At 43.2% G+C, this 13,849-nt stretch overlaps 1 protein-coding gene across 2 annotated transcripts in view; it reads right to left on the bottom strand.

Moving 5' to 3' along the window:
• Positions 1-13,849, bottom strand: part of LOC120920885 (multiple epidermal growth factor-like domains protein 10) — a 221,048-nt gene that overhangs the window by 65,979 nt on the left and 141,220 nt on the right. For both annotated transcript variants that reach the window (XM_040333275.1, XM_040333274.1), the window contains exons 10-14: positions 13,059-13,233; positions 12,784-12,904; positions 9,398-9,561; positions 7,409-7,511; positions 1,221-1,367 (exon numbers count right to left, since the gene is read on the bottom strand). In XM_040333275.1, coding sequence (XP_040189209.1) covers positions 1,221-1,367; positions 7,409-7,511; positions 9,398-9,561; positions 12,784-12,904; positions 13,059-13,233 — 710 coding nt within the window. The remainder of the gene's footprint in view (positions 1-1,220; positions 1,368-7,408; positions 7,512-9,397; positions 9,562-12,783; positions 12,905-13,058; positions 13,234-13,849) is intronic.

Genomic DNA, 13,849 nt, shown 5'->3' with positions numbered 1-13,849 from the left:
GACAAGTTACATCGGTCGGATGAAGCCTATTTTCAGGCGTATCCCAGATTGTGGGCACGGCGCACAGATACGACGGCGCATAGTTACACTTACGCAACGTATCTCGAGATACGTCGGCGTAAGTGCTTTGTGAATCTGGGCCAATAAGCGTATATGTATTTAGCTTTTTATTATGACTGCTATCTGTTCCTGGGCAGTAATTATAAAAGTATTGGAGGTGATGGCTTTGGGCTTACATACTGGGCAAACCAGATGTATGGTCCTAATGGTTACGTAATGTCCTATTAACCAACTGTGAAGGACCTGTGATGTTAGAACAGTCATATGATATGATACGATTATAGAATCATTCCATAAGGTCCTTGAAAGTAGAGTCAATTTTTCCTTTCATAAATCATTAGGGAGTTAGTTATTTATTTAGGTTAATGGTAAATATCTAGATTACTAGTATGATTCTTAACAGGAAAACCGAGTCAACCAGTGAACTGAAATGTTTTCTTGTGTGCTTCATGATAATAATATGGCATGACCCTTTAGAGTAGAAATAGGGAACCTGAGATGGAGAGTGGCATATTTTTTTATTTGTGTTGAGAAAGGGGAGGCTAGGTGGCATGTCAATCAAATATGAAATGTTGTCCCTTAAGATTGCATCCATAAGAAAGGACGTTGGTGGTCTTCTTTGGAATTTTTGTAAAAGCCGGGATTTGGGCTCCAGAAGGGAAGGAAAGTGAAAGTCAATCATCCCAAAGAGCAGTTTAGAGGTACAAAGTTTGTTTTGTGAAGTTGATCTCAAGTTACACCTTTTAGAAGAACTTAAACTTTGTAGTACATCTGCACATTCTCTGAGTGATTGCCTTGGAGTAGTGGTCTCCACACGGTGGCCTGGGGGCTGGATGCCGTAATTCGCTTGCCTTTATCTGGCCCTTGGGGCACTATTTCCTCCACTGACACCAACGAAGAGGCAGAATTCTTCCCAACAACACCAACAATAGGGCACAGTTCCTGCCAATGACATTAACAAAGGGGCAAAATGCCGGGACATTTTCTACTCCCAATGGCCGTCGTCTGGCCACCCTAAGGTCTTTAGGACAGTAAACTTGCCCTTTGTTTAGTAAGTTTGGAGACCCCTGCCTTGGAGTCATTTGTTGGGATGATGTAAACTTTCCTAAAATACAAGCCTGCGTCTGGCGCTTTTTTAATTACAGTCATTGGCTTCTTACTGTTCTCGCATTCTGGTCCTTCGAAGCCAGCAGTGCAGGTACATGATCCATCCTCAGCAGAGCAGAATGCCCCGTTCTTACAAGTACAGGACATGTTACAGTTCCTTCCCCAAAATCCATCTTTGCAAGTCTGCTCACAGTAGATGCCTAATGAAAAAAAGTCACAATAGTTGAAAAAGAGTTGACATCTCTAATATACAGTATCTCACAAAAGTAAGTACACCCCTCACATTTTTGTGATTTTTCATTCTATCTTTTCATGTGACAACACTAAAGAAATGACACTTTGCTACAATGTAAAATACTGAGTGTACAGCTTGTATAACAGTGTAAATTTGCTGTCCCCTCAAAATAACTCAACACACAGCCATTAATGTCTAAACCACTGGCAACAAAAGTGAGTACACTCCTATATGAAAATGTCCAAATTGGGCCCAATTAGCCATTTTCCTCCCTGATCTCATGTGACTCTTTAGGGTTACAAGGTTTCAGGTGTGAATGGGGAGCAGGTGTGTTAAATTTGGTTTTATCGCTCTCATTCTCTCATATTGGTCACTGGAAGTTCAACATGGCACCTCATGGCAAAGAACTCTCTAAAGATATAAAAAAAGGAATTATTGCTCTACATAAAGATGGCCTAAGCTATAAGAAGATTGGAAAACCCTGAAACTGAGCTGCAGCACAAGACCATGCACAGGTTTAACAGGACAGGTTCCACTCAGAACAGGCCTCGCCATGGTCGACCAAAGAAGTTGAGTGCACATGCTCAGCTTCAAGGCCAGAGGTTGTCTTTGGGAAAAGGATATATGAGTGCTGCCAGCATAGCTACAGAGGTTCGAAGGGGTGGGGGGTCAGCCTGTCAGTAGACTGCGCCTGCTCACAAGCAGTTTTCATATCTCAAACATACTGGGAACAAAAGCACAGATTATAGTTCCACTTTAGAAGAAAACTTCCAGGGGCAGATTCACGTAGAGCCGCGTAAAATTGTGAGGGCGTAACGTATCTGATTTACGTTACGCCTCCGCAACTTACACGGGCAAGTGCTGTATTCTCAAAGCACTTGCTCCGTAAGTTGCGGCGGCGTAGCGTAAATTGGCCGGCGTAAGCCCGCCTAATTCAAATTTGGATCAGGGGGGCGTGTTTTATGCAAAACTACTGTGACCCGACGTGATTGATGTTTTTTCGGAACGGCGCATGCGCCGTCCGTGGAATTTCCCAGTGTGCATTGCTCCAAAGTACGCCGCAAGGACGTCATTGGTTTCGACGTGAACGTAAATGACGTCCAGCCCCATTCACGGACGACTTACGCAGACGACGTAACTTTTTCAAATTTCGACGCGGGAACGACGGCCATACTTAACATTGGCTGCGCCACCATATAGCAGGGGCAACGCCGGTAAAAGCCTAACGTAAACGTTGTAACTTTACTGCGTCGGCCGCGCTTACATTCGGGAATTCGCGTATCTAGCTAATTTGCATTCTCAATGCGGAATTCGACGTAAGCGCCACCTAGCGGTAAAAAAAAAATGCAGTTTAGATCCGACGGCGTAAGAGACTTACGCCTGTCGGATCTAATGGATATCTAAGCGTAACTGATTCTAAGAATCGGGCGCATAGATACGACGGCGCAACTCAGAGATACGACGGCGTATCTCTTTTGAGAATCTGGGCCCCAGTCTTTAATTTTCAACACAGATCATATTTTTTTTTTTTTAACTACTTTACATAATAATAAAATAAAATGACTTCTCATTGACACCCTTGCATATCCCCCTTGAGAAGTTCCAGCTTGTGCTCTTATAGTGCAGAATAAGGATCTGCCTGAAGTTTCTTTTTTCTTTCTACAAATATTACTTTAGTAGATTATTTGTGATGACATCTTTTTCTTCTTTTCAAGGGTGCAGAATACAGTGCCATAGTACAGTGATGTACTTCAATTACAATACAGTGCAAACAATAAAAATTGAAATTATATTACTCCCAATTTGCCACTTCTGCTTGTGTCCCCCTTTTTGGGATATCTTTGGCTAATGGACAAAATTTTTGATTTACTCTTTTTTTTCCTCCAACTTGTGTTCAGGAATATGATGGAATTTCATCTATCTTCTTCATTCTCTCACTTTGCAACTTTTACTTTAACATGCATCCTGATATTGTGCCCATGAGTTGCATCGCTGTCAACTGTTTTATAAAATTCAATAAAAACTATTGAGGCTGGAAATGTACATGGACTAATCTATGCCTTGTGACCTGTTTTATTTTTTCTGATCAAAAGGCCACTGTATTCTGACAAACGGGGTTATGAAAACTAGCTATGGTGTGTTACACTATATGGCAAACAGTTTCTGCACAAACGTTTCTGCACTCTTGACCATCACACTTATATGAGCTTTTTTTGGATATCCAATTCAAAACTATGGGCCCCCTTGAGGTTATAACAGCCTCCACCTTTCTGGGAAGATTTTCTACAAGACTTTGGAGTATATTTGTTTGAATGTGTGCCCATGAGTTTGCAAACCAATGTTGCGGGTCATTGTAGTGGTGTTCAATAGAGTTGAAGTCAGGGCTTTGTGTAGGGCTTTGTGTAGAACACTTGTAGGAGGTGCAGTTAATTTTGGTGGTGCTCATCTGTATCGACAATACAGGTGGAGGAGTAATTTGAGATTAACCTCTTTCCTTTATGATCTCCTCCACCACAGAGAAGCAGCATCTGATTGGATGCTGGCATCCCATGTGACCTTGGTGGCTACCTTGGTCAGGCAGAGTCTATTTACCTGACTCCTGGGTTTGGCGCACATTTGTTGCTGGATTCAGAAAGATTTACGCCGGCATAACTCTGAATCTACCCCGGCGTTAATTTTAGCGTATTCTGGAAACCAGATACGCTTAAATTAGGCTAAGATACGAGCGGCGTAAGTCTCCTACGCCGTCGTATCTTATTGTGCAATTTTCCCGCTGGCCGCTAGGTGGCGCTTCCGTTGAGTTTGGCGTAGAATATGTAAATGATTAGATACGCCGATTCACGAACGTACGTGTGCCCGGTGCATTTTTTTTATGTTGTTTACGTATGTTTTTTTCCGGCGTAAAGTTAGGCATCAATGTTAAGTATGGCCGTCGTTCCCGCGTCGAAATTTGAAAATTTTACGTCGTTTGCGTAAGTCGTCCGTGAATGGGGCTGGACGTAATTTACGTTCACGTCGAAACCAATATGTCCTTGCGGCGTACTTTGGAGCAATGCACACTGGGATATGTACACAGACGGCACATGCGCCGTTCGTAAAAAACGTCAATCACGTCGGGTCACCACCCATTTACATAAACACGCCCTCTCATCCTCATTTGAATTAGGCGCGCTTACGCCGGCCCCATTTACGCTACGCCGCCGTAACTTAAGAGGCAAGTGCTTTGTGAATACAGCACTTGCCTCTCTGAAGTATGGCGGCGTAGCGTAAATACGATACGCTACGCCGCCAGAAAGATGCGCCGCCGTACCTGAATCTGGCTATTGGTGTGTGGATAGAGTAGGGACAAGTTACCCATCTGTCAGGAACAGTGCTTAGTGTCAGGAAGAGGTTCAGATGAGTAGGGAAAGTGCAGGGACATGCCATTCTTCCTGGAAGCCTCCCCACTTGGGTATGGAATGATCAGGCTGAATTCTGCCCCTCGAGACAGACACTGTTGGCACACCTGATACCTACTACTAGTACATCTTCCAGGTGTACTGACCAACTGTCAGTAAACTTACAAACAGTTTCTAAAATCCGTAATTTACGCAAAAAATTGGGATTTTACAAACTGCTCGTAAATTGGCTGATAGTTGGCAACCCTGACAGCCCCCAACTCACACAGAAAGAGGACTTTAAATACCTTATTTTGCACACACAAGCCTCATCTCCCAGCAATTAAATAACATCAGATCAGGAACTGGGGCCAGGAATAGAGAGGGGCCCCCGTATGCAGGTCTTTAATGTTAATGGTGGAAGTTGTGGCTTGAATAATTACGCCACCTGCTTCTGAAAATGAGTCGAGAGTAAATAGAGAACTCCGCGCTATGGTAATGTAAAATATATTAAGGAAGCTGCTCCCTTAAAGTGGTGTGAAAACAACTTTAGCAATATGGGGGGTGTATAGTAATAAGGGGGCGCTAATAGTAAGTGATAAATAAATTCCAAATTCTAGCGTGAGACAATATGTTAACTATAAGGTCAACAATACAATACTGATTTAAAGTGCAAGTGCTTATATGACAATGATGGCGAACCTTGGCAACCCAGATGTTATGGAACAACATTTCCCATGATGCTCATGCACCCTGCAGTGTGGTTGAGCATTATGGGAAATGTAGTTCCAAAACATCTGGGGTGCCAAGGTTCGCCATCACTGTTATATGATAACAACATCAAAAAATAGGTGCAAACAGGTCCAAAAAATGCAGCAATGGTCACTAAATGATAAGCAATTGGTAAGTCCATGCATCAAATGGTTAACTTGAGAGTAGACACCATCACCACGGAACAGAGATCAAACTGGTGACACCCGGTGAAAGGTAAGTGCATACTTACCAGACCACCATGACCCTTTGTTTTAAAAAAAGGATCAGGTGGAGCTTTAGTACAGTTGGTGGCCTAAGGTCTGTACTGGTACCTGGATGGGACTGGCCAGGAATGGACTCCAACAGAAGAAATTACCATGGATAAAATGAAGAAAAACGGGCCATAGTGAAGGTCCGCGATTTATTGTAAAACAGATTAAAAACAAAAGCCATATGGCTGCTTACTTGTGCAAGTGCCGAGACCTTGAAAGTAGACCGGAAGTAGCTGAACGTGACTAGGAATGCCTCGACGTACGTTTCATCTATTGATGTCGTCAGGAAAATAGATGAAACGTACGTCGAGGTGTTCCTGGTCACGTTCAGCTACTTCCAGATTTGGCACAGAGGGGCGGTGGAACGCACGCTACACCTACCCACGAGAGTAAGACACAGTGCAGCTGGTGCTCCACGTCATATCTAGCTGTAACACGCTTGATTCCTTAGTGCCAAGGTCTCTGCACTTGCACAAGTAAGCAGCCATTTGGCTTTTTTTTTTATCTGTTTTACAATAAATCGCGGAACTTCACTATGGCCCGTTTTTCTTCATTTTATCCATGGTAATTTCTTCTGTTGGAGTCTATTCCTGGCCAGTCCCATCAAGGTACCAATACAGACCTTAGGCCACCAACTGTAATAAAGCTCCACCTGATCCTTTTTTTAAAACGAAGGGTCATGGTCGTCTGGTAAGTAGGCACTTACCTCTCACCGGGTGTTACCAGTTTGATATCTGTTCCGTGGTGATGGTGTCTACTCTCAAGTTAACCATTTGATGCATGGACTTACCAATTGCTTATCATTTAGTGACCATTGCTGCACCTATTTTGTGATGTTGTTATCATATAAGCACTTGCACTTTAAATCAGTATTGTATTGTTGACCTTATAGTTAACATATTGTCTCACGCTAGAATTTGGAATTTATTTATCACTTACTATTAGCGCCCCCTTATTACTATACACCCCCCACATCTGAAAATTAGTCCATAGTCTCCTCTCTGTCCCCAGCCCCTGGTGCTAAACTGATGAAGAATGGGGAACTTTTTCTAATTGTTGGCAGACCGGTCTGTAGGATTACTGTGCCTGTGCCCAAAGGTATTTAAATATCCTTTCTCAGCCCCCTAGGCAATTTGCTAAGCTCATGGGGCCCAGGCCTGGTATAGGAGGGCCAGCTCTAAAGCAATCAGTAGATATGCAAACAGCAATCACAATCCTGCAACAAGGTGCATTTGCATCAAGTTGGGGACTAGATTACATTTTTATGGGACATGAGCATGTAGCTCATAGTAACCAACACATCTTCGAAATCTTCCCATGGACATTACATTATTAATGAAATGATCCAATTGCTGAGACATTAACAGTGAGGTTCATTTTCTAAAACTGGAGAGTGCAAAATCTGGTGCAGCTCTGCATAGAAACCAATCAGCTTCCATTTTTTTTTCTGTCAAAGCTTAACTGAACAAGCTGAAGCTAGAAGCTTATTGGCTACCATGCACAGCTGCACCAGACTTTCCACTCTCCAATTTTAGTAAACCAACTCCCAGTATGTATAGATATTATAGACCAAAATAAATACATTTATATACTTATATACTGACCAGTCCATCCCGTTAAGCATCTACATTTCCCGGTCATTGGGTCACAGCCATCTGCATTTTTACATTCACACCGCTGGCTACATCCAGGTCCGAAACTACCTGCCTGGATTTAGACACAAAAATTGCTTGGCTTACTTACTGATTCACAAACACAATGTTGTCTGCACATAAATAAGCTTTTTACAAAAATATACACCTCAAGTTTCGTTATTTTTTTCAAGTCAGCCAGCATTATACTAATAGTACAAATGAACAAATTCAACAATGTAGATATTTTACACATTAAAGTGGATGTAAACCGATTCATGAAATTCGAGCTGGGCACATATATCTGCAGTATTTTGTTATCTCTTTTCAACAAGCGAAGTCTTATAGTTCTCTTCTGAACGGTTCCTCTGTTATCAGCCTGAGAACTCCTGACATATTTTTAGACTTTTTTGAAAAAAGCAGCCAGAATCTTTTGTCGAAGGAGGTTGCTTAAAATAGATCAGCAGAGAGCAGCTCCTATTACAAAACAGCTCTGAGAGTCTCTGCCCATGAGGAGAGGGGGTGTGTGCCTTTCCTCCAATCAGCAATTTTAGCTATCTTGGCCGTATGCCCAGACATCACACTCTGATGATAACCAGGAAGAAAAAATCTCCTAACAAAATCTGAACTTTCTAAACAGTATATAAATGTGAAGACAGAATATATACATATAAAACCTATGTAGGGAGATTTGGTTAATCTCTGTGTATCATCTGAGGCTGTTCACTTCACTGGGTGTATGGAGGGTTTACATCCACTTTAATTGCAATATGAAATAATGTGAACCAGTGTGAATGGTGTCTAATCTTTTAAAGACCTGGCCTAGATATTTAAGAACTGTTTGGTCTGCATCTTGCTTTTAACCCTGTAGGTCAGTGGGAATCAACATAGGAGGTATAGGAAGCCTCAGCTGTGGCTGCTAATAGAATCAAGGGGGTACATATACAATTCAGTATATGTAATGCTTCACGGAACTGTCAGGCCTCGTACACACGACCGAGAATCCCGTCGTAATGAAACATAGTTTTCCACGATGAGATTCTTGTTAGGCTTGTCGAGAATCTTGTCAAGCTTTCTTTGCATACACATGTCAAGACAAAATCTCGTTGTTCTCAAACGCGGTGATGTACAACACGTACGACTCCACTGGCACAACCCTTGGGGCTGCTTTTGCTAATCTCATGTTACTGCGTGTTAAGTAAAAGTTTGGTAAGAGACGATTCGCGCTTTTCAGTCTGTTACAGCGTGATGAATGTGCTATCTCCATTACGAACGCTACTTTTACCGAAGGTGCGTTCCCGTCTCATACTTTATTCTGAGCATGCACGGGTTTCTAAGCATACACACGAATGTGTTTCTCGTCATTAAAACCAGCCCGACGAGAAAATTTAGATTCCCGACGAGAAAAAAGAGAACATGTTCTCTTTTTTTCTCATCGAGATCCACAACAGTTTTCTCAACGAAAAACATGCACACGACCGTTTTTCTCTGCAAAAATGCTCTGCCAGCATTTGTCTTGATGGAGTTTGCCAAGGAAAACGGTCATGTGTACAGTATGAGGCCTCAGGGATTGTGGTAATCCTACAAGTCATGATCAAAGACCATTGACACGCTGGTGTCTCTCAGTAGTCAAAGACTGGGGATATGTCACATGAGGCTAGAGGTTACTAGTTGCTGGGGTCGAAAGGCTTCACGAGTACAAAATGGCCAAAGGTTGGGTGCCATGACTATAGGTGTCAATACTTTAGATTACAGAAAACAACCACCACCCAGAGTACATTATTAACTGCTGGCAGCCAAAATTCATAGACTGAGTCATTCCACCCAGTCAGATGAGGAAAATAGAGGTATATATAATCTGCATAACGAAATAACTTAACATTATTACCTAACTTCCTTGACTGAAGTTACTGCTTAAATAAAAATACCTGATAACATCCAGCTGTGTAGTCTGTTACATACCTTGCATGGTAACTCACATTTCTTCCCAAACCATCCAGAGGTGCAGAAGCATTGCCCCGTGATTGGACTACAGGAGGCCCCATTGACACACTCACATGTCCTGTTGCAGTTGAAACCCCACATTCCTTTTGGGCAAGGTATTGAGCAGTCACCCTTCTGCCAGCCTGCATTTGGGAAAATATTATAACAAATCTCTTACTACAATCTGTAGATAAATGCAGCTTTTTTTTTTTGACAATGTCAATGGGCATTTACATTTCAATGGTCCACAGTTTATGTTTTATTGTGATCCAGTCCAAACTATCATCAAAATTATGACTGTTTTCAGAATAGTAGTTAATCACATTTAACTAGAGACGTTCTGTAAAGCTGAAGACATTTCATAGCTTATTCAACCATTTCTTCAGTTATGAACTGCAGATGTGGCTTGGAGAAGCTACGAAATGTCTTCAACATTATAAAACATGTGACTAGTTGCTACTAGACGTTCCATGGCCTGGACAAATGTGAACTTGCACAGACAAACTGTTTTCAAGAAATCTTTAGAGCCGGTTCACACAGGGGCAACACGACTCTGGGCGCGACTTTGCACGGCGACTTCAGCGTGACTTGGGGCGACTTCAAGTCGCCTCCAGGACACGTGACTTTGCCAGTGGCCAATCAAATAGTAATCAGCTCTGAGGGAGGGGTTTGCCTGAGAAAAATAGTTTCTCTTCCTGTAAAGTTTCTTCAGTTAGGACAGGGGATCCGAATTGTAGGCGGCTTCCATTGAAATCAATGGATACAAGAAGTCGCCTTGAAGTAGTACAGGAACCTTTTCTGAAGTCGGAGCGACTTCAGTAGTGTGCATTAAGATGGCTTTCATTCACTTCCATGTAATTTGTCATGTCGCACAACACAAGTCGCCCCCCAGGTCGCGGTTGTGTGAACCGACTCTTAATCAAAAGATTTTTCTGACAAAGCAGTGAAAGGTCGAATCAAAAAAATAAATAAAAATCAATCAGTTCAATGCAACCCTTCAAAATTTTCCAGTTCTTTTTCTTGACTTGACATAAAGTAAAAATTTATCATAAATATGATAGAAATATAAAAACGGTCAAAGTGAAATCAGTTGCCATAAGAGCTCTACATCACCTATGTATGACAGGGTTTCTCAACCAGGGTTCTACAGAACCTAGGGGTTCCTCCATAGGTTTCTAGGGGTTCCTTGAGTTTTTGCCTCTCAGATAGGTTCTCATTGGCACCATTGATCTTTTTAGCTCTCTATAAGGGGGTAATTATTACCAACTGCCACATTCTTCTCACTGACCATCACACTAATGTATCATAAGTTGTAGATATAGGCCCAGATTCACAGAGAGCGGGCGCACATTACGCCACCGTAGCGCAAATAATGTACGCTTCGCCAGCGCAGAGAGGCAAGCATGGAATTCACCAAGCCAGTGCTCCCAATGCTGCGCTGGGTTTCGAAGGTGTACGCCGGCGTAGGTGGAAGTGGGCGTGAGCCATGCAAATGAGGCGTGACGCCATGCAAATGATGGGGTCAAATGATGGGGTCAAATGAGGCGTGACCCCATGCAAAGTCATTATTAGCAGGGGTACCCAAGACCGGAACGTTATTTTAATGGTTCCTCTGTGGTGAAAAGGTTGAGAAAGGTTGGCTTAGAACAAAATAACATTTGTCTGGTACATTATATCTTCACTACATCTTTCTTACATGTCCTGCTGTATATTTTGCATTAAAAAAAAAAAAACCTTGTCGCTAGACCAGTCATGCCAACAAAAATATTCCCATAAGAGTAAAAGTACATTTAATGTATTTTATGCATGCTATTTACTTGTAAAAGCCTCCCTTGTGTGGCCATCCAAAAGCCCTGAGACTGCTGCTGAGCGCCACCATCTTGGATGTGATGTCAGCAGCTCCAGTACACTCAGAGCTATCACCCAAGTGACATTCCACAATATTCCTCTTCGCTCCTTCCCTGGCAACTACATAGAAGGTTATGAAGGGAGATAGGAAGATGAGGAGTGGAGGAGTTGGGCCAGCACAGAGTAATTAGACACTTCCAAAAAGGTAGAGGCCTATGATAGGCAAGGGGCTGTTCTAGGCAATCGACACTTTCTGGAGTAGTTATTTTTTTTAGGAATTAAAAGACATATTGAAATTACATAATAACGGTTTATGAAAAAAGGGAAAACATTGTGCAAGAAGCATGTAAACAATGTGATTTTTCTGTGCTTTTTCTGTGCAGTTTTTTATGTTAGTCATGACTGCTGAGGCGCAATGAGCCCAGGTACCATTAACTGTAACATAGATGTATATAAACCTTCCCCCTTGCCCCCTTACCCTATTAAATAAACACGCTTACAACCATTAGGTTGGAAAGGGCAAGGCCACAGCTTTATTAAAACCAAACATAACGTGAACATTTTTCAACCAGTGGCAGTCACAGTTGTACTGTGAGCACACAATTCCAAAGGGGGGAGGGGCCTGCCCTTACCATTAATGCTGGACAGGCCACCTACTTCCAATTTCCATCAAGGGCATGGCCCATTACAGCCATTTTATGCTGGCAAGGTCAAGAAAACCACAGCAAGCTGTGACATACCATAGAAAAAAGGGGCGGGAGGGTGGGCAGCTCTTCCAAGCACGTTTACCGAAAAGACTCAGAATTCCCTGGGGCGATCCTTTTACCCGAGCTCAGGCCCATCCCATCCCCCAAATTAACCAATCCTTGGATGACCGCCACCTTGACCTGTAGCCGTTTGAAGGAATTTGGGGGCCCCAAGCAAAATGGGGGCCCCCAGCACCCCCCCCCCCCGCACGCAAAGCCTACGTTAGCGCTACACAAATTTTTTACACTTATTCCTCCCCCCTCCCTAGTCCCTATGTTTTTCTATTCTCACCTTCCCTTCTTCCCTGTAGGCTGCCGCTGTAGCATGGCGGAGCTCCTCTTCCTCCTGTCAGTCCGGTGTTCTATCATTATGGGTCTTTAGTCCCCTATCAGATAGTTCCCGGGCGGGGTACCGCGCAGTACAGGAGATTCAGTTTCCTGTGTTCCTGGACGGACTGAAAGGAAGTGAGCACCCAGTGTGCACTTCCTGTCAGTCCAGTCGGGAACAGGAAATTGAATCTCCTGTACCACGCACGGTACCCGGCCGGACTGACAGGACTCCAGGAGGAAGGAAGAGGAGCTCGGCCACACTACAGCCTGGGAAGGGGAAGTTGGGGGCCCCATGCCAGCTTGGGGGCCCCAAGCAATTGTTTGTTTTGCCTGTCCTGTAGCGACAGGCTTGCCTGTAGCTGGCCATGCCCCCATCAGTCAAGGCTCTCTCTCCCTAAGGGGCTCAAGAGGCCTTCATCATAGCTGTCACTCTGTGCCTACCTTCCTTACACACACAGGTTCCATCGATGGGGGAACAGGCCAAGTAGTTTTTGCAGTTGCATTCCTGAGAACATTTGTCCCCATAGGTGTCATCAGGACAGTAGATAGAGCAATGACTTCCCTGTAAATACAATGCCACAGTATAAGAGCTTATTACGTTGTAGTATAGTGTTATGTACATGTACAGTAAGATATCAAGAAAACAAATGGTAGGATATCTATAACTGTATACAAGCAAGCATCTTAGGGATAAAATATATTTCTGCCTTACTTACTGAAAATCCCGGGGCACACTGACATGAGCCAGTCTCACCATCACAGGATCCCCCATTGAGGCACAAACACGGCTCCTGGCAATTGGTTCCGTAGTAACCATGAGGACAGGTCTCATTGCAGAACAGACCGGCCCAGCCACTCTTACAGGTGCATTCTCCAGACATTGGGTGACAGCTGGGAACAAAGGAGATGTGGGGTGAACATTTTTATTAGTGTTATTATTATAGTACAGGTTTTTTAATTAGTTGTCTTGGCTGCAAAAGTTGATCCAGGGTAAATCGGATTGCCTCTCGGGGGATCAGGAAGGAATTTTTCCCCCTGCTGTAGCAAATTGGATCATGCCTGCTGTTTTTTTTTGCCTTCCTCTGGATCAACTGTGGGTATAGAATTGGGTATATGGGATTGTACGATATTTTTTATTTTATTTTTTATGGTTGAACTAGATGGACTTGTGTCTTTTTTCAACCGGACTAACTATGTAACTATGCATTCAGTATGCAAGATGGTTGCAATCAAGCTGTATGATATCAGTTTGCAATGTAGCATGACGGTATGTGGATGGATGGCCACCAGTTTCATTGGGACATGTTGACTTCCTTTAGGAATATCAAGAACCATTTCAATGAGTTTTGTATGAATATTGTTTTCTTTATTGTAGACCTAGACCCGGGGTGCCCAACCAGTTGCGCAGGGGCCACATGTGGCCCGCAGAGCCCTCTGATGTGGCCCGCGACCTCCTGTTCTGGAATGGAAAATAATAGAATACTGTTATTAAAGGTCAGCTTTATTA

This window comes from Rana temporaria, chromosome 13 (assembly GCF_905171775.1).
Source record: "Rana temporaria chromosome 13, aRanTem1.1, whole genome shotgun sequence".
In the NCBI taxonomy this organism is placed as follows: Eukaryota; Metazoa; Chordata; class Amphibia; order Anura; family Ranidae; genus Rana; species Rana temporaria.
This window is presented reverse-complemented; position numbering and strand designations above follow the sequence as displayed.